Genomic DNA, 21878 nt, shown 5'->3' on the forward strand with positions numbered 1-21878 from the left:
TTCCATACAATTAAGCATGTTTAGTTTATTACAGAATAGATAAAACAAAAACAACTTGATTTAAAAACTCGAAAAGGTGTGTATTTTTTTTCATGCCACTCTTCAGTAAGGGCCTGACTACTAAAAGCAATTTACTGCCCTGGATTTAGTTTTGGGGAGATGAAGCTTCATAAAAATGCCCTTTTTTTATTTAGATTTTAATTAACAAGTATTACAACCCATGTATAGACCCCTTTTTTTCTTCTATACTGTTATATGCTGCTTTATGTCACTTTTTTACAAAAAATGCAATAATACACTTATAGATCATGCCTGTAATTGGCATGGTACAAATAAACAGAAATGTGCTTTTCATGGAATATCAAATCTTTACTCAGATAAAAAGATTCAAGTAATATGACTTCTATGACACTTAAAAAGACATCTAGAAAAATACAAAGATCGGTTTGCACCAGTGCGGCACACAGAATAAAAAACAAAGTGTACCTGAGATGTCTGTATCACTGAAAGATTCCTCTTGTTCTGACAGCCTCTTCTCTGCCTGTCGTACCTCAGGAACATAAAAATCCCCCTGCCGAGCCAGAGGGACGATGAACTGGATCTCACCCTCTCTGTAGAGCTCCAGGAATGGGTGAGCACAGAGCCTGCGTTTCTGGGGGATAAAACAAAACATAAAATATGGTTACTAATATGAAATATTTAAACAGGGTTATCACACTGATTAAAAAAAAGATCACTATGTTCAAAATATAAAACAATTTATAATACAGGAAAATTACTTGAAATTGCCTATAAAAGAAGACATTCCAGTTCTCCTTTACCTAGTACTGTTTCCAGTCTTAAATGTAGGAAAATTTGACATTATTTTTTTGGATAATAAGCCTTAACTATTGATAACATTATTTTTACGAGAACAGTCTTTATATTTCATAAGCTCCCTTTGGATATATTTGCTTCACATGAGTACCATTACAGTGGGCTTGATCAAGTCATGAATAAACCAGACTCAATGCAAATATTTTTTTTTAGATCTAATTCTATAAACCTCAGGAAATGAAATAAAATGTCTAATAAGGAAATACCATAGCAGGACTCTGCCAAGAAGGAGTTCGACACTCACCGGGAGCTGATGAAAAGCTACATCTTAGAACTCCCAAACCAGTGAGGGATAAAAGATTTGTTTCAGCACGCATTCAACTCGCAGACAACTAAAACTGCAGAAAAAGATTTGTCTTTTTCTTGAAAATATAACAAGTTGTTTTTGTTTTTCAAAGTAAGCATGCAGCTTTTGCAGTTTTTTTTATTATTTCTCTCTTCTTGTTGAAATTATTAAATTACATGGGCTAAAAATTTAAACCTAAAAACATCTGAAAAGGATTCAATTTTGGTTTGGTTTTTTAAAACTTTAAATTCCACATGTAGTATAGAAAATAAAATTTGGATCCACCGATGCAGATCCGCTCATAAAATGTGTTGCCTTAAAGGAATAGTACACCCAAAACATGATTAGCCTTCATTTTCTACTCACCCCCATGCTGAACAACACTCTGGAGTACTTTTTTGATATCTCAAATGCATCTGGAGATCTGGGAGGCTTCTTGCTGTCTGCTGACATTCAAATAATGGAGGTCTATTGTGCCCGAGACAGAAAGGTCCATAAAAGTCCACAAAAACGTGTCAATATTCCTCCATACTGCTCGTCCAATGTATTCCAAGTGTCCTGAGTGGGTAGCATCCAGAATTTACTCGAAACGAAGTCATTTAGAATGTTTTTAGAGCATAAACAGTAGTGTATAGTATTTCCTAAAAGCGCGTTCACGAGTCTACGGAAACCGCGGCAGACCAAACCAGACGAAAGTGCGCATTCAGCTCGGCAAAGAACTCCTGCTCTTCCTCAACACTGAAGTCCTCAGACATTTTTCTTTCGTTGTTTCTTTCTTTGCACAGGTAAACAGCACATTTCTTCTTCTACGCTTGCATTATCAGCAGAGCAGACGCTTAATGCGCACTTTCATCTGGTTTGGTCTGCCGGCTTCCGTAGCGTCCTGAACGCGCTGGCGCGCGCTTTCAGGAAATACTATACACTACTGTTTATGCTCTAAAAACATTCTAAATGACTTCGTTTCGAGTAAATTCTGGATGCTACCCACTCAGGACACTTGGAATACATTGGACGAGCAGTATGGAGGAATATTGACACGTTTTTGTGGACTTTTATGGACCTTTCTGTCTCGGGCACCGTAGACCTCCATTATTTGAATGTCAGCAGACAGCAAGAAGCCTCCCAGATCTCCAGATGCATTTGATATATCAAAAAAGTACTCCAGGGTGTTGTTCAGCATAGGGGTGAGTAGAAAATGAAGGCTAATCATGTTTTGGGTGTACTATTCCTTTAATCAACAATCAAGAGCACACTTGCTCTTTCCTGAGCGTGTGTGTGTATATATATATATATATATATATATATACGCTCAGGAAAGAATAAGTATATATAAGTATATATACTTATATACAAGTATATACATATATATATATATATATATATATATATATATATATATATATATATATATATATATATATATATACATACATATATACATATATATATATATATATATATATATATATATATATATATATATATATATATATATAAGTCATTGCACATTGCAATGGATGATTAAAAATCTATTTTCTCATTTCTGAGGGTTTTCTTCAGTCAATAATAATAGATTTCCAGTAATTTTAGCCCAAGGCAAAAATTTGTTTCAATAATTTTTTTTCTAGAAACCAATCAGACTTTTCAAATAATTAATCATGTTAGAGTCACTTGCATTTAGTGTAATGTTTTAAGTTCAGCATCTACTTCTAATAGGAAAGTAAAAAGTTCGTAAGAAACGGGGTCTCTTGTTCTTAATAAAGTCTGAGTCAACCAATAAAAGAATAACATTAGACAGGGCATCTTCACTAGAAATGGACCAGTACATTGGCTGGCCAATATATCTGGCTGATTTTTGCATTTTTTCTTGTCTCTCGGTATCAGCCTCTACATGCATGCATTGCCTGATTCATTAGTGTAGCCAGATGCATTGCTATCTTAACCCTGTAATGCTCACCGTGCACTGCTAGTTGCTCACTGCTCCGCAAAGGATTGATTTGGCAAAGATAAGTTTTGTTATACTGTGCAACTGGAATGACACAAAAATGTGATTATACTGTTATTATGATGACACAGCTCCCACGTAACCCCAAGTCCATTTGATCAGGTTATTGCATTTAAAACATTTGCTTATTTGTTCACACAATGCCTTTATTTTTATTTATTTATTTTTTACCTCGAAAAATTACAGTTTGGATCAAGAAATTAGGGCTGGGCAATATAACAAAGTCAGAGTATCTTGCTTTGCTGTCTTGCAGTTTAAAACAACACAATCCTGGTATATGGTAATATAAATTAAAATGTTGATACTATTTGAGAACAAATATTTATGGCAATTATAGGCCACTGACATCTAATCCATTGGAAACTCTGCTCTTCTCTCTTGCTCTCCAACAGGGATTAAACTGAAAATTCCAGAGATTGTTTAAAAGGTATCTGATAAGCTAAAGCATGATGACACTATATGAAATATAATACAGAACAAAGTGTTTCCTGCTTTGCAGTATCAGTTGTTGAATTTAGTGACAGATGTATTTTTAAAGGAAAAGGAGGTCTGTATAGAGGAATGTAGAAGCTTGAAACAAAACTAGACTTTTAGCACAAGTCGACCCAGTTGCCAGATCTCATCTGGAATGCATCAGAAATTACTCAGGTGCTATGGTGGAAACATTTTGGCAGCTAAGCTGACCAAAGGTGTATCAACGTGTCGCTCTGTATCTGTCATTAGGTGTGCCCCTGAGTGTATAACCAACCTAGGTCTTAAGTAAACAAAGATAGGGAACCTACACACCCCTACAAGCCTGCATCGTGTCATAAGCTATGACATAACTTATGAAGACTCGTGGTTACTGACCAGGAGTTTGACAATCACAGGCAGGCCAACTAGATTTGTCTTAGCAAGAGAGAATCCGATTTATAAAACAAGAGATAAGATTAATTCATGATGGCTGTGAAGTAAAAATATGTTTTTAATAAATATTAATAAATTAACTTATATTTCATTATTTAGGATAAAAATAATCCTAATAATTTGATGCACATTGAAATTGTCCCGTTCACAAATAGAAATACACCACTTTTTAGGGAAAGCCTCTCCAACTAAACCATTTCAGGTTTTTAATAAATACTGAACATATTGTGTTATGAAGCTTATGCCAAAATTCAACCTGGAAGACTCTCATCAGCCTTAACTGGAACACCTGCTGATGTGCATTGCTCAAGCTTCAGCAAATTGTGACGGACTGCACCAAGCCATTCGTTTCTCAAGAAACTCTTCAATAAGACGAAGGTCCAGCCTCCCAATTCAGCACATCCGCTGAACTTTGACCTACTCCTACCCCCATCTCATCCCTCATTCTTAGGACTATTCTGAGACCCTCTCATCCTCCAGCTTACTCCATCACCGGTCTCCAGTCCCCGAGGAGAAAACGACTCTAACACTGTTCCTTAGTTATTCATCCAAGCTGATATCGACTTCCAGCATCAAGTCTTCTGCTGGGGTCCAAGCCTCAAGGAACTTATTTCATTCATATCAAAAAAAATCTTTCTAACTGCTTCTTTTCTCCATGTGAGTGTGTCCAGGTTGAATTACTGTTGATTAATGCGAACATTACAGAGACTAAAAGTGACTGTATGGAAGCTAACCCAGTTAACATGTTTTGATTTAACATGTTTTTTATAAAGATAAAACTAACTTTATTTCAATAAGGGTTTAAACACCAGTACAACATGACCGTTTTCCCCCCTGATATGTTCATTGCAGGTAATTGCTAAAATATGACCAAAGAATCATTTTAAATTAAGTTCCTTTGTGTCTGCAAGCTACTAGCTCCTTTGTTTTACCAGAAGGAGCTATGTCGTCCTCACCTTAAATATTCCCTCTGGTTAATAATCAGTTATCTAAAAAGTTATGGGTTTCTGATTTGAAAAAAAAAAAATTAATAAATAATTATTTTAACAAAAAATATTTTATTTACCTCTAGGATTTGCATTATGAATTTGTTTGAACACATTCTATTTCATTTAAATTAGTTAAAACCTAATTTCATTCCAAACTCTTCAAGATGAACTTTGCTCTAAAACATAAAATCCATGCCACACTGTGATCTTATTGCTTTAACTGATTATGGTTTCTAACCATTTACTTTTCTTCTTTTTCTCTGTATATTAGCTTAGTTGAGTTTCACTAGTTTAGTTAAGAGCTTTTAAGTTAAATATGTTTGAGTTTTAATAAACTCATATTTTGAATGTATGCTTTGATTATATTCTGTGTGCATAATTAAATGTTTGACCATGATTAGAGCTTGACTCACACTTTCATCCGTTGTCCTGAGACACAGCCGGTTGGGAGGATGTTTACAGAACAATATATGACAGACTAAAAGTTATTTGGTTAAGTAGCAAAATTACAACAGCATTTAATTGCACATTCCTTTGCTGTCCCCTGGATGGAGACTGAATGTAAATGTCAAATAGCAGTAGCAAAGCCAAGTATACCTAAGTGGACATTTTTCCTGTTTTTTGGTGTGTTCTTTTGCTAAAAGCTGATGGCTCAAGGTTGGTTCTGCATCATGGTTTAATTTAGCCTATTTTTCACTTCTTAAACTAAAGTAAAGCAAAAGGCATTCCAATAAGACCATAGCTTTCCTTCTTTATGTTTATATACATCAGCTTTTTCACCTTTCTGAAATACTTTTAGTGCTATCTTTTTATTAGAAATCCTTTTGAATGTCTCTTGCTTTATGTTTGTTCTCTTTTGTTCCTTTTGTTTTCAGTAATGAGCAGCGACTGGATATCAAATGATCATCTATTCATTTGATTACTGATTTAATGTAACTTAGGTATTATTCATCATGATATTCAGTTTAACTATTAATTTGTATTTTCAGAAATTGTAAATCCTAAGAAAAATACAGAAATCTCCAGTTTTTCCATTTAATATGTAACAAAGACTCCGCAACTGAAAGCTACTGGATTAATCCTTCAGATATTTCAGATATAATAACTCTGACTGGCTAATAAACTTAACATGCAGTAAGTTCCATGGCTTAAAGTGACATTACTTATAATCAGCACTCTCTGCTTTAACATGATAACATATCCCCTTAAATCAATTCTATACATTTCTCAAGGGACTCCAAATGTCAGCCAATATTGCCCTCCTCCAGTACCCTCAGAAAGGTAAGCTGGTTTCTAAACCCCAACCAACATGGTGCCTGCGGGCACGGGCATGGTGCATGGTGCCTCAAGGACCACATGGGGTGCCCTCAGCATCTTCTGAAATCAGAACAACTTACCTCTTGCTCTTTTTCTAAGGACTTATAGATAATTTCATCATATTAATCAGCATTTAAGCATTTATAGAGATTTCAAACTGAGAATATCTAAAAGAAGGTTAGAAAAAAAAAACAATAAAAATATTGTATTATCTAGGATAATCTAACTTGATCTTATTAAAAGGTAAATTCCTCCCATCTAGGTTTGTAGCGCTCCATAGCCATAGTTAGAATTTTGCCTGAGGCTGTTTGCAACCTTAGGGAAACAGACCTGAAGTCATAATCCATTATCCTTATAGAACACAATGTGTGTTTTTAATTTTGTGTTTTTTTAGTTTAAGTAATCCAATAAGCTTTTCATTTAATATTAACACCGAAATGGGGACATCTTACCAAATCAAAATATCTAAAAACTGTGTATTTATTTCAAGAGTAAAAACTGTATCCATACAGATACACAAAGTAAGGGGGGAGAGGAAGCACCTGCCTTCATCGGAGCATGAAGATAAATATATATCTGTGTGAGTAATCAATAAAAGAAAAACATATAAAACATTTATAACTTCTAAAACGAATGACTTAAAAAAAAAAAACGTGTTAAATCATATTCTAAATCACTGCACCCATCATGTATATGAAATGTGAAGCATTAACCAAATGTATAAACCTTCAATTCTACATAAAAAAACAATAAGTCTAACAATCATTCTTCTAGGCTTGCTAGTATTCCATTGTCATTTATCTGTACAGCCAATCTCTGTTACTTTTACCTTTTCTGACTCAAAGTGCTGTAATACTAAAACACAACACACACTGTAGCTACTAAACACTACAGCAGTATGACTGATTATTTATTTCAGTTAACAACATAATTAATATCCTATCACAAACTGGTAGGACATTATCTTTTATCACAACCTTCTCTCTTAGAGTGGAATATTTTGATAACTCTTTCTTGACCGTTCCTATGGGTTTTCAGTGCCTCCAGCTGCTGTCCCAGATTCAAGCAAGGTGGGAGAAATGACAGCCAGAAACACTTAAATATGGAGGATGGCAGCAAACATCTGAAAATCAGGCTTGCAGATTTGACAGACCAATACGAGACTGATATTTAGAGAGAAGAGAGATGACTTTTGTCCAATCGACTCTCTTACCATCTGTTTCAAACCAATTACGGCAGCAGACAACATCTCCCTGACTGCTGTCAGCAGGAACAATGCTGTCAGTTTCAGAAACTTCAAATGAATTAATTATCTGTGCCTTTTTCTCTCTGAAACATCTGGATATTCATATTAACTTCCTTCATCAGCCTGAGATAAAACCCAAACTTATATAAATATGTATTATGTTCATGGATATATACAGATGTATTGGGTGAGTGTGGATGCAATCAGTTAAAGATCAGAAATAAAATTGCCTTTAAGAAGACATTAGAAAATAGCATATGGCTTTAAATTGTGAAATTTATGCTTTTATCTCTGTATACACCCAACTGAAAATTAGTAACACATACTGATACCAAGGTATTCCCTAGCATTTCTAGACTCAAAGAGAATAATAACAGAGGTTATATTGATTTATGACGCACTAACCTTAATAATGAAAATAAACAGATTATCATCTTCCGAATCTAATTTCTAATTTCAGAGAACATTCTAGATTAATTTTCTGACACTTAAATACACATTTAAAGGACAAAATGCTAAAAATATCAAGAAAGACCTTCTGCTGGCTCTCAGAGCTGTACTCTGCACCAAACCGGTACTGCTACAACTATAATACTGCCACTGATGACGCTTTCTAATCCAGCAGCTGTTTTCTATCGTACGTGTGCAAAAAGCAATCAAGTCAAACATGCTGAATATGAGTCAGCAAACAAATTATAAGAGTTAATTCAAAATGTGTAATTCCATAACATAAGCTCTAATGCAAATAACAAACTATTTTTTTTATGCAGACTAACTAGAAAAAGGGCCAAAGATAATGCTTATTTAACTGGGGAAAATGGAACATGGAACATTTTTAGGTAACGCTGTGTGATTTGCAAGTATATCTATTTTCATGATTTAATGGATACGTTATTTTTTGATTGCAGATGTTTTGCTTACAAATTCTAAACTTTATAAAAAATAAGTCACACTTCAAATTGATTGGCTTTTAAAGACAGATGCCACACTAAAAAAAATGCCTTCATCATTGTCAAAACAGCAGTAAGTAGTCCAATTAATGCCTGTGACATTTTCATGCAAATAAAGCAAAACATTAGCTTAAGAATGATAATTTCTATAGAAGTGTATATTTTATATTTCATAAAACAATTCTACTGTGTACTTTCATACTGATATCTAAAATAAAGCCCCCCCTTTATTTTTTTAGCAAATACATTACATTACAAATACCAAACATTTACATTACATAGCTTCAGGGATCTATTAGTTTCTACTTTATATGAGCAAATATGAGACAATGAATTTTTTCCTTACACTAAATGCTTCAGGGACCCATTGATTCTAACTTGATTATTTGAAAATTAATCTACTGTTGTACTAGACAGCAATGTGAATATCCTAATTAAAACGTGACAAAAAGGTTAAAGTTAACAGGCACATTGAGTACAACTTTAATAAATAGTGCTCCAGGAAGGACAATACAAATTGCATAAAACTAGGGGAGAATTTCAGAAATTAAGATTCTATTATACATGACATTATCAATGTCATTCAATTGTAAAAGTAAAATTATTCTAAGAGTGATATATTGCATGTGTTTAATTCAATTCTGGTGATTGTGTTTTCCAGCTAAAGAAAACTTCAAGATTAGACTTCTTTCCAAAAACACCAGAGGTAATGTGTACTAGTTCAACTGAGATTGCAGAATAGAAAAGCACAGCAGCAAAATCATTATACAATCACGCTTTGGTGCTTCTGATATTGTGACACTGAGGGCATGCTCCTACTGGAGGATAAAATTAAGATCTCCATAACATCTCAGCAGCAGAGGTGCTCTAAAATTTCTGAAATATGAACTCAATGAAATACAGCTTGGACCAACACCTGCAGATGACATGTCTCCCCAAATCACCTCTGTCTGGAACTTAAGGGACAACTTTTCATCACTTTTTGTTTTTACAGTAATACTCCAATCTAATGAACTAGCTCACAGGCTGCAAACATTTTTATGTTATAATTTTATTGTCTACAATAGCAGTTTGGATTTAGTTGCACTTTGGATTCCTGTCAAATGTGCCAAAATAACTTTTGTTTTGCACCAGTGAGATTGAAGCAGTGGGATGAGTTGAAATGCATCATCTGATGATGATGATGAGGAGGACGATGATGATAATGAGGAGGAAGAGAGAGACAACACCTAACAGAAGTAGACCAAGTTCAGAATAGCCACTAACAGCCTGGCAAGATCAAGCAGAAGGACTGGAGAAACGTATACATTTAGAACAGTTTTTAATCTTATATGGATAAAGCTCCCAGTTATACCATACTTGTAAAGGATAATGATGATTTGGAATTCAGCAATAAACACAAAAATATATTTCCACAATATTTGTGCACTATGAAGGTAGTATGTGCCTGCATTACATCTCATTGAATACAAAAGACACCAACGGTTGGACATACTAGACTTAAACTTGACTTAACTTTATGCAGGATCCACCAATAGGATGATGTTTCTTTGTAAAATCAGATAATGTACACATGCATCTTAACATAAGGTTACGTAATACAGCATAAAAACTGGAAATACCACCACCAGTCAATATCGAAATTACTACTCCATCTTGGCATTCTCATTGCATTATCATATGCCACCTTAAGTTCCTGCAGCCTTCCCAGTAAGTTGTAAAATATACTTTTATGATTTGCAATTATCCTTGTTTATTTGTTCATTTTTGGGGGGGGGGGGGGGGGTTCAGTTTTTTGCTAGCTTTATTTTTAATAACAGGCTCTAAAACCAGAGTAAAACACAAGAAGAGCAAGAGTTTTGAAGGCTTGAAAATGTCAAATGCCTCATCAGGACCAGATACCTTATTGTTAAGGGACGCCATAACTAAAGTTGCATGGTCATTTTTTGGTCCCTGCATACATGCAACCCACAGCTTTTACTTCACTAACAGGATATTTAAACAACAGACTAATCCACTAGCTCTAGATTTACAGAGAGGTAAGTTTGTATGGATCTTCTAGATAGTATTCTTGAGAGAGAAAGACAAGCAGTTCATATCAGAGCTTGTTATTGTGTAGAGGATTGTAGAAGGGGTTCTTTTTTTTTTTTTTTTTTCTTCCTACACCCTCCCAGCAGTATGATGACCTCAGGGCTCAGGAGAGCCCTTATGGCAGGCCTCAGTAACAGGGTCAATTAGATGTGTGGTGTTGTTTTCCCCGTGACAGCACAGGAATGGCCATTTGGACAGAGAAATATCAGCTGTTTCATTTCTCTGGCATAAAAAAAAAACATTATTCCATAGTGAACTCATTACAAGCCCAGCCACTGGATATAACTTATCAACAAATTAATTTTAATATTTTGACAGTTTAACGGACCATTTAAAATATTAGTCACCTGTTTGCGCACAGACTGAGCACAGTACACAGTCATGAGAAATAAGCATGTAACAAAAGGTATTCAATCTATCCATCTATCCATCCATTATCCATCATGCTTATCCCAAGCAGGGTTGCGAGGGGTGCTGGTGACTATCTCCAGCTGTGGAGAGCCAGGGCAGGAATTCAAACTATTCTGACCTAAAAGCTTGTTGCCAACATGGTCCATCTTATACATGTTTTAAAGTTGCCAAATTATACATGCACTGCTAAAAAAAAATTAAGTGAACTTCTATGAAATTAAATTGTCCACTTGGGAAGCAACACAGATTGACAATCAATTTCACATGCTGTTATGCAAACGTAATAGAAAACACATGTAAATGATTGGCAATTAGCCACACACGCACAATAAACGAGTGGTTCTACAGGGGGGAACGACAGACCACTTCTCAGTACCTATGCTTTCTGGCTGATGTTTTGGTCACTTTTGAAAACTGATGGTGCTTTCATACTCATGGTAGCATGAGACGGATTCTACAACCCACACAGTCATCCAGGATGGAGCATCAATTCGAGCTGTGGCATGAAGGTTCGCTGTGTCTGTCAGCGAGTTCAGAGTCTGGAGGCACTGCCAGGAGACTGGCCATTACACAAGGCCCATATCATCCACATGGGCCTCATATCGTCCATGTGGATAATATGAGGTCACGACACCCACAGATGGGGGTTGTGCCAGACACTGTGTAGGACGATTGGTATTTGCCAGAGAACACTAAGATTGGCAAACTTGCCAATGACAGCCTATTCCATGACAGAGTCTTGAGATACAGTGGAGAGTGACCCGCAACCTGCAACATATTTCTGCATGACCAGTTTGGCAGTGGGTCAGTGATGGTGTGGGGTGGCATTTCTTTGGAGGGCCACACAGCCTTCCATGTCCTCCCCAGAGGGAGCATGACTGCCATTAGGTAGATAGATAAGATCCTCAGACCCATTGTGAGAACATATGCTGGTGCAGCTGGCCCTGCGTTCTTCCTAATGACGGACAATGCAAGACCTTCATCTTCAAGATGAGGGCATTGAAGCTATTGACCTGCCCGCCCATTAAATCAAAGTTGGATCAACCTGTAGTTTGTTTCTCCACTTTATTTTTGTGTGACTCCCAATCCAGGCCTCTATTGGTTAATACATTTGATTTCTATTGATGATTTTTATGTGATTTTGTAGTCAGCACATTCAACTTTGTACAGAACAAAGTATTCAATGAGAATCATTTATGCATCAGATCTAGGATGTGATCATCCATACTAATATGGCACTGCTTGTTGTAAAGGTTCTTAGGCTGAGTTACACTTTACTGTATAGTCAATGAATAAAACAAAAGATATTATTTTGATTTAAAATAATCAATTGTTTGTCCTTACAGACCTAATGGGTTACATGTACCTACAAAACTGGTAATCTAATGATTTAACTATAATTCTTTATTGCTTGTGAGTTACCAAAATAAAACTACAAACTATAGATTTGTAAGGGAATAAATACACTTCATAAAGGTATAGAGGACAATCTTTTATTTCCGGGTGGTTCTCTAAATATGTGGACATCATAATTGTTCTACGTGCTATCTTTTCCTGCCTATCTGCACGTTCAGGCCTTTATGTGTGGTGAGCTACGGTTTCAGACAGTCATTGAAGCTCACCTTTCTTGTCACGGTTCTCTGAAAATGGCCAGGGGTCATAAGAGAAAAAGTGTATACGAAGTGTATGAGAAGAAAGGAAAGGCCTAAGAAAAGGCAGATATATCCCAGAATGCTTTGCGTGGTGAGTCTTCCTCAGCTCGCTGTCATTATAGGCTGTCGCTACCCAACAGGGGCAACTAATAACAAAGCTGGCGCAGGCACCACTCAGTGGAGGAGGCGTTACATTACCAACAGAGCAAAAAGCAGTGATCATCTGTCCGAACGGTCAGTTAACTGAGTTTACTATAAAGTCCACTATATAGTCCCATCTGTATGCGGTCACAGTAAGCTTGTATGAGCTATGAGAACAGCACATTGTATACAGGGCGTGTATGACGAGAAATGGGCTCGTGCATGCTTTGCACGGGCATTTTTTTTTTTCAAACCATCCTTCCTCCCTGTCCAAAATCTGAGCATTTTGGCCATCAAAGGTGTGTCCTTTGTTCTTAAAGCGTACAGCTGAGTCTTGCCCAGAGCAACTTGCTCCTCTGTGCTGACCATGAATTAGTGTAGTTGTTGTTTGTTTTCTTCAATATAGGAGTCCAGTCAATCCTCTCTGCACTCGACCTCATGAACAACGCTGCTCAGCTTTGGTTTTAGTGTTCCTTCTTTGGGCTGAACCAGTTTTGATTTGATTGGTGTGTGAATGTGTGGGTCGTTGCCTGAGTGACTGAATCTAGTGTAGAGATTGGGGTCCATGGACTTGATAAAGCGCCATACAAATATAGGACTTATAAAAATATGCTCAACTGTTCAATCACCAGAAGGAAATAGGCATTCTTTCTCATGAATCCAAAATGTTGTTGCTGGACAGAATCTTCTTTGCAGCACCTTGAAAGTGGGATTTCCACTTTAAAGGGAGGTTTAACAGCGTGAGCCCTTAGTGTTTGGAAAACATTATGTGCTCAAACTTTGTATGTTTCATGGATATTCTGTAACTAGTGCATAAATCAAATAACAGCATGCAACTATCCAAACTACAGCAGAACAAAATTACATCCACACGTAGTGCTGTTATGGGGTTATATTTCATTTTTGTGGAGAAATGTCAGCATCACTAAAATTCATCATGTCATCAGGCGAGAGTCCTATGCAGAGCAAAGGGGATTAGTGAATATGAATACTTCATATTTTTTTGTGCATGCAGTACATGTACAGAAACTCAGTAAAGGGAATGTGTTTGTCTCGATTTTAAGAGCAGCTGTCATTTCAGGGTCATCCCAGTCATATCTGCAGAGGCCATTCTGAATTCAGATAACTGTTAATATGTTTCAGAGAAGATGAAGACATTCATCAGAGATATCTCAAGAAATACTTACAGCATTGAAAGAACTGCAGCAACTGTACCCAGCAGAGTAAGACTAAGTTAACTTGCTTCTTAAGTCTGAAGTTAAGCAGACCTCAGATGCTGTTAAAAATCGCTTTATGGCTGAAATTACCAGCAGCCTACAGTGGCTGCAGGGAATTGAAAACCTCTACAAGAAGGAACACAACTATGAGCTGCTCCCCCCAACCCAAGGACGATGTGATTTCTCTGGACAAAGGAAAAACAAAATTGGATATGAAACTGACCAGCGTACACAGACACATGAAAACAGGATTTAATATCACCAACAGATATTTTGTGAGATTCTGGGGGATAGTTTCAATTAAAGTATTTACAGAGATACAACAACAAGATATGGGATTTGAAATTTGCACGGCTCCCTATTTTGATTTTGACAATTTACTATATTTGAAGTGTTTCCCTGTATGCTTGACCGTACTAAAAATAGAAGATAGAAGTCTTTACAGATTATGCATTTTGTTGCAGCTTTTTTCTGTTCAAAACAAGGTGTATTAAATTGCCAGAATAAGGCTAAGAATGACCAGGAGGGTAAGATCTAGTAGACATAAAATGCCATTGATTTTAAAATTGTTTCAAATTTGACAATTATCTGTGTTTTGGTCTTGGATTTATGAAATTGTATGTTTAAAATTCTTAAGACACAACATTTTTTTTGCATCTTTCATTACAAATTTTCGCTTTTATTATGTATTGTGAGTCACACCCTTATGTGTAATTTGGCCCTTAATTCTGTGTTTACATTTTTATTGAATTCCTACCCAATCCAATTCATTCAAAACCAGCCTATCTCCAGTATCAGTGAAATATTATTTATCATTACATACTTAGAAATTAGGCTACTGTCTTATGCAAATTCAAATTCAATTCTGGACTGAACCGAATCCTTAAGTTGAAGGATCCTATTACCAGTGACTTGAATAATCAGAGTTTACTGGAAAAAAAAACAGTAAAAAGCTATCACTTTGTGTTTAAAGTGTTAGACTTAGACAACTTTTATTGTCATTTTATATACACAGTGTATACAAAACAAAATTATGTTTTCTTAATTTTTTTCATAGGATTTCCATTCCACATTGATGAAACAATATTGCCTTTTTATATTTTGCAGACCAAAGCATTAATGATCAATGTAATAATTTCAAGGGTGCACTCATCAAATATTTTTTATCTAAAAACATTCAGACGACTCTAACGGCATTCAGTGACTAAGGGAAATGGGAGTGATGAATGTAGGAGAACGACTGAGAGCTGGGACAGTGGTTTTGTTATGGACATTTGTCTAAGTTTTAATGGATTAAGATACAGTTATGCCTTTGCATTGCAAAACAGCTTTTTGCATCAGCCCCCATAAGGATAGTATCAACTTACGTAAGTTTCCTAAGGATCAAGAGGTTTCTTCAAATTGGGTGAAACAGGTCAGACGAGATTGGGAAAAGTTGAAGCACTCTTTCTTGCTTCTTCTGTGCTTGGAACATTTTGAGAAGGACATGTTTTTTTGTTGCCTTATTGAAAAAATGTTCCTCAGTTGTTCAGTGTAAAACTAATCTGAGCAGCTGCCAGCAGCCATACCTACGGCAGATCGGTCTCTGATAATCAGCTCTCACTGCCTCAGCCAGCATATAAACTGTCCAACTTTTCTTTAGATGCAGTTCCCATTATGATATTAATTTAGGCCTATACAAATTCTCTTTCTGTTCTGGTTAGAGATGCTGCACAGACTTGTTAGATGGGGGTTTACTTTATAGCAGCACTGGTGTTTTTACCTATTTATTTATTATTAATAACTTTTGATCATCTATCCAATTGCATTGTTTTAATTTGTGTGTGGCAAAGAGACAGAATTACAAAAAAAAAAATCTGCACAGATCTACTCACCCTGCCTAATTAGAGCCCCTATATACGTAGTCTGTGTGACATGAAAAAAGTGGATTGGAGATTAAAAAGTCATACGCAAGCAGAGTGACCCAGCCTTAATAACTGGATGCGCTGTCTGTACCAGAGGTGGAGCTGGCCGTGTTTCCCCACCGTGTGTTTTGTGCAGTCATATTAGCCATGATCCCCCAGCTCAGAACCTGAATCTGTAAGGTAGAGGTCCGCTCTGGATGGTTCTGACCTGTAAATTGTGATGCTTCCATAATGAATGGCAATATTTGAACAATCACTGAAATAATTACATTTGAGAGGTTTCAAGATTTGAAAGATTTAGTAAACGTAGATGTCCAAGGTTACTGGTGTTGTACCTTTTTTTTTTACTGTTTAAATATTCTAAAAAGTAAAAAAAAAAAAAAAAAGAAAACAATACACTCGACTTTGTTTCCAAGTTTGAAGACATTTCGCTTTCCATTCAGGAAACCTTTACAATACAAAATGTCAGGAATAGCGTTGAGTGGAGGCTATACACAGTAGCCCAACAAGGCCTTGTTTTTGTTAAGAAAACATGCAAATAGAAATGGTTGAACGGGTCCACCCCTTTGGAATTGGGGTTGTTTGGCTTCTTTAGTTAGCCTGCAAAACCTCATACCTGCCTATGTCTTGAAAGGGGTGCCGTTAAAGGGAATTGTTGGTCTGGCTAATTAGGTGAGGTCTTTTGTTCCCTGAGTCCACCCCCTCTGTTTAAGGCAGTTTTTTCATTCTTAACATAGATGGCTTCCTTACGGCTCCTCTCAAACCACCTATTTTCTTTGTCCAAAATGTGAACATTCTGGCCCTCAAAAGAATGTCCTTTATCTATAAGGTGTAGAAGTACCGCAGATTCTTGTCCCAAGGAGGTGGCCCTTCTGGGCTATGCGTCTGTGGAGAGGTTGTTTGGTTTCTCCAATAAAAAGATCAGTGCATTCCTCACTGCACTGAACTGCATATACCACTTCGCTTATATTTGGTGTGGGGGGGTTTGTCCTTAGGATGCACTAGTCTCTGTTTAAGGCTCTTGTTTGGTTTGAAATGTACTGGGATTTTGTGTTTGGAGAAATCCTCTTGAGTTTTTCCAGAGACTCCAGTAACATATGGGATGGTGATGTTTTTGCATTTAAACTTCTCAGCATGATGTTCTGCTGTGTGTCTTTTGGATTTCCTTTATGATTTGACAAACGGCTAGTTTCGGTATCCACAGGTTTGAAGAGCGGTGTTGCTGTGTTTCTGTTCTTTGTGCTTCCCTTCTTTTTTTGTATGAACATGCTCAGCCCCGTGTTTGAAGGTTTTGATGACTGAATGTTTGTGTTACAGTAGGTGGTGTCAGTCAAAACAAAGATATGGGTCTGTGGATTTCCTATACAGTTCCATTTTGAGGTTTCCATCTCCTTCCATGCTCACCAAACAGTCCAAAAAAGGTAGCTTCTTGTCGGTGGCATCCTCTCTGATAAATTTGAAATTGTGGTAAACCGAGTTGAAGTGTCTTGTGAAAGCTTCCACTTCTTTCAGCTGGATATTGACGAATGTGTCAACCACATATCTAAACCATTAGCTTGGTGGTGTTCCTCTGAAGGTGTCCAAAGCTGTCTTTACCATTGCTTCCATGTAACGTTTGGCTATAATTGGTGACACATGACCATGCTGCTGTCTGTAAAAATTATCCATGAACTTGAAATGGGTTGTGGAAAGACAAAGGTCCATTAGGATGCTGTTTAAATACTTAAAGTGCAGCTCAAGAGACACTGCAATGAAAGTGCATCCATTCAGCTGTAAGACAGAATGAGTAATTAAGGTGACATTTGACAGATTCATTAGTGTTGTGTTTATTAAGAGCAAACTATAAGCTTAGTGAGACACTACTTTATCAGGGCCATGTCCCTGCTTCCTCTCATTGCTCACTTTGTCTTTATTTTTTAACTTTATAACAGCACGTAAATCCGTGATATTAGTGCCATTAGCACAGCGGTTTGCTTTGTTCCGTGCCTATTTTAAATGTCACAGCAGCAGAATGACGGTAGTGATTCTCTAACAGTACCACACTCTGTTCAGAGTGTGATAGCTCCGCATAAAGAACAGAATTATAGAACACGGTATCTCTACAACCCAATTACAGTCTTCGTTTCACTTCATAACATTGAAGAAAAATAATGGTAGAGTCTGAAGCAGCATAAGAGACAGAAGTTGCTGCCAAGGGGAACAATCCAGGTGTCAGTCAAGCAGGGACAGTGTTTGCAAAAATGTATTCACCCTTGACAAATGACCAAGAACTGTCTGAAGTCACTGAGCAGAACAGGGCTGTTAAGTCTTAAGCCCCTGTCCTTTATCTTTTCCATTTTCTTTATTTCATTCAATAAGAGTGTTAAAATCCCACACCTTTGGTAAGATGCCCCCCCTCAGGCTCATACTTGAATGGTTTAAAATTGCTTCTTCAATTACTTTTTAGAAAATCCCTCAAGAGGACACTAAGCAAACTTATTTAATTTGCATATCTACTCCAACAAAGACAGTGGCAAAGAAGTGTGTATGTGTGTATGCGTGTGTGTTCTGTAATTTCCTTTAGCAGAGCAACAATAACAAAGACTGTTTAAGGCATCTTCTTTAAAAACAACTTTGTCACAACAAAGCGACACCTTATACAAGCTGTGAAAGAGGCTTGGGTTTTCCTTTGGTGATCAAAAGTACCATAACTTCCAGTTCTCAGTTCCAAATTAAACTTTGAGTTGAAAGTTTTGAATAAGTAATTTTAAGCTTGAACGTAGATGTATTTTAGACTTTGGTTTATTTATTTGAACAGAGTGAATTGATTACCAACATCAAACTTCAGCAATTATTTAAAAGAAGAATTAAGTCCAGTTAAAAAATTATAATACTTTTTTTAAAAATCTAGACATGTTCAAGGTTTTATATACATGCTTGAATAAAGACATATACTGCTGCTAACATTAAATTACTAACTAAGATTAATTTCAACAACATTCTTTTGTCTGCTGGACTCTGCTTTATGGAGGCAATGACATTTATACATTGAAAATCCTTTCTTTCTGACCAATGAGAGTCACTGAAAAAGAAAAACAGCCATTTCAAATGTAACAATAAAATCATACAGTTAAAAATCCACTTTAAAAAGAGTTTATAGAACATTTTAAATAGGATTATTAAAGGGGAATTTTAAATTGTGTTATACTGAAATTTGAAAATGTATTTTGAAATCCAATTCCTAAATGTTTAAAAACCACAATTCATAAATCTGATTATAAATACCCTTTCTAATCACAGATTTAAAAAGTTAATTCCTTATTCCGTTTCTATTTTGTTTTTTTACCTTGCATTTTTTTTAAATCTTGTTTGCAGTTGCATTTTCTCTTTACTATACCCTCTTCATTTCCCTTTTCTGCAAACTTTCTCTACTAAACAATAGTAGAGCTGCTTACATCTGGGAGCAACTGTGATTGGTTTAAGTAGTTTTCAATGTGCTCAGGAATAAGAGAGGTCACAGAAAACGTAAATGGAGCAGGTAAAGCAAAAACAAAATGCAACTGCAACACAGATTTTAAACTGCAAGATGAGAAAAAAGGAAAACAAATAAGGAATTACTTTCTAAATATGTGATTAGGAAAAATTTTTATAATTAGATGTTTAAACTGTGTCTTTTAAATATCAATTTAGAAATATTTGAAATTAGATTTTCAACTTGCTGTATTTAATGATGAATTAATGAATACTATTTACAATCCCTCTTTAATAGTTAAATTTTAATCTTCAATAAAAAAAAAGGCTTTTTAAACTGGATTTCTAATTTTCTGATTTAAATGTCCAATTTGAAATTGATGTTTTTCCTTTTTCAGTGGCTCTCCTGGTCATCTATATTTACTACTTGTCTTATGCAAAATGTATTTCTACTGAGAAACTGAACGTCATTTGAATAGAAGTTTTATGTAGTATGAAGCATTTTGAAAAAGTGGAGACAAAATGTGTTTTTTTTTTCTGTTTATAGGAGACAACGTCAAGATTTTTAACCTAACAACATGTAGAAGAGATCAAGTACTGGTGTAACAACAATCTGCTAAACAATTGTTTTAGAGGGATATTTGTTCGTTGCACAATGTTAAATAAGTAAAGTAATGAAGTATACCTTAATACCATAAAATCAAAGCAATTTCACCACAGTTCCATTTGATCAAAATAGTTTTCTACGTTTGGATAATTACTGCCTTACATACAAAATCCTACTCTGGATGGTGCTACCGCTTCTAAGTAATTTAGTCAGAGTCCGAAAATTCCCACACAGAACACCTAAGGAGTGTCCAGGCCTGACTGCGTTATCCAGTTTAGAAAAAAGTGCTTTCATGGATTTGACTTTTTCTTTGTTTTTTTTTAGAGCCTCCGAGGAACAGAATATAAATCCAAACACAATCAGAGAAATTGATTAGCCTAATATAGCCTGATTTAAACAAATTAAAAAGGTCGGCTGTTTAGTAACCAGAACTGCCAACTCTGAACTCCTGCTGTTACTCCTGCTGTTACTTATATTGTTACTTTCATGCTTTAAATAAAACCTGCTGCCTTTGGTAAAAAATAAAATGCTGCTTTTCATGATAAATTTAAATTCTTTAAACTCTTTTGGCTGCTGCTCTTTTTATCTCGTCTCCGTTGTTTGTTTTTCATGAATTTTCTAGGGTTGGCAAAGAAATAAAAATTAGCCTCTGGCTTGTTCTGGCATGTCTCTGGTCATTTATTAACATGCACTGTTCTGGTAAATCATACATTTGACACTTTGACATTCTTAAGTTTCGCCTTGAATCAAAAGTTATAATTTTAAATTTGGACATGCACACTTGGGGTTAATGATCTCAAACTCACATCATAGCTGGTTTGTCAAATTCCTCCCTACCTGAACCTTAAAGAAAATGCTTAAATGCCTGAAGACAAATCAATTTAAATGTGCTGTACAGTTTCAGGTGAGAACAGTGGTGAATCTTCCAGCCAGTATAATGCCATTGTTGATGGTTACAAAGACTTGAGGAGTTTCAGCAGCCTGCTAAGATACTTATTTCAATGTCAAATTGGTCTATGTACACTACGAACCTGTATCTAGCTGTAGGTAATTATTATCATACAGATGTGGATAAGAGAAAACCACACAAAACTTCTGCACCCAGTTTGTTGTAAATTAAGTGAAGTATCAATGAAAAACAGGTCTTCAAATTAATTAAACACCCATAATTAATATAGAAATCCTCCCAATGATGAGATAACTTAAAACACCATTATACTGTATCTCTAGATTTACAGTGTGCATGTATTATTTTTATTTTAACAAGCTTTCATAAGAAATTGAGACATTCCTAGATTCCCTTTGACAAAAAAGATTAGGATGTAATATTTTTTTCTGCTCCCAGCAGCTCCAAAGACACCAAATATGAACTCTTTACCGTGTTTTTCTAACATAAAATATACCAGTCTTACTTGATAATTTAGGTTACGGATTAAACAACTCCGGACATTTTTCTTTGAAAAATGGATCAATCCACATGCATCCACATTTTAACCAAGATAAACCCTTTACAAGATACAACAACTCATAACATTAAAACAGAGAGCGTATGTCCTTTAAGTATTGCTCCATTTGCTGCTCTTTAACAAACTGATACGTCCGCCACAGGCAGAAAATTGTTTGTCACAAACCTAAAAATAACCAACCTCCAAAACTGCAGTCACACCCCGCCGCCTGATCTTAATTCAGAGCGACAGAGCAACAGAGAATAAAGTTTAAATCAGATCAATCATATGTAGATGTGACATTTAACACCAACAGTAGAATCCCAGCTGCTGCTGGATTAAAGTCATGTTTGAACATTTAACAGGCAAACTCCACAGAAAATCC

At 35.8% G+C, this 21878-nt stretch overlaps 1 protein-coding gene across 1 annotated transcript in view; it reads right to left on the bottom strand.

The window, feature by feature from the left end:
* The window catches only part of LOC119775075 (testis-expressed protein 264 homolog), a 63606-nt gene that overhangs the window by 12521 nt on the left and 29207 nt on the right, over positions 1–21878 (bottom strand). Inside the window, exon 3 of the mRNA XM_038272951.1 lies at positions 487–652. Coding sequence (XP_038128879.1) covers positions 487–652 — 166 coding nt within the window. The remainder of the gene's footprint in view (positions 1–486; positions 653–21878) is intronic.

The sequence above is a fragment of the Cyprinodon tularosa genome, unplaced genomic scaffold (genome assembly GCF_016077235.1).
Source record: "Cyprinodon tularosa strain WSP-4 unplaced genomic scaffold, ASM1607723v1 ctg85, whole genome shotgun sequence".
Lineage (NCBI taxonomy): Eukaryota > Metazoa > Chordata > Actinopteri > Cyprinodontiformes > Cyprinodontidae > Cyprinodon > Cyprinodon tularosa.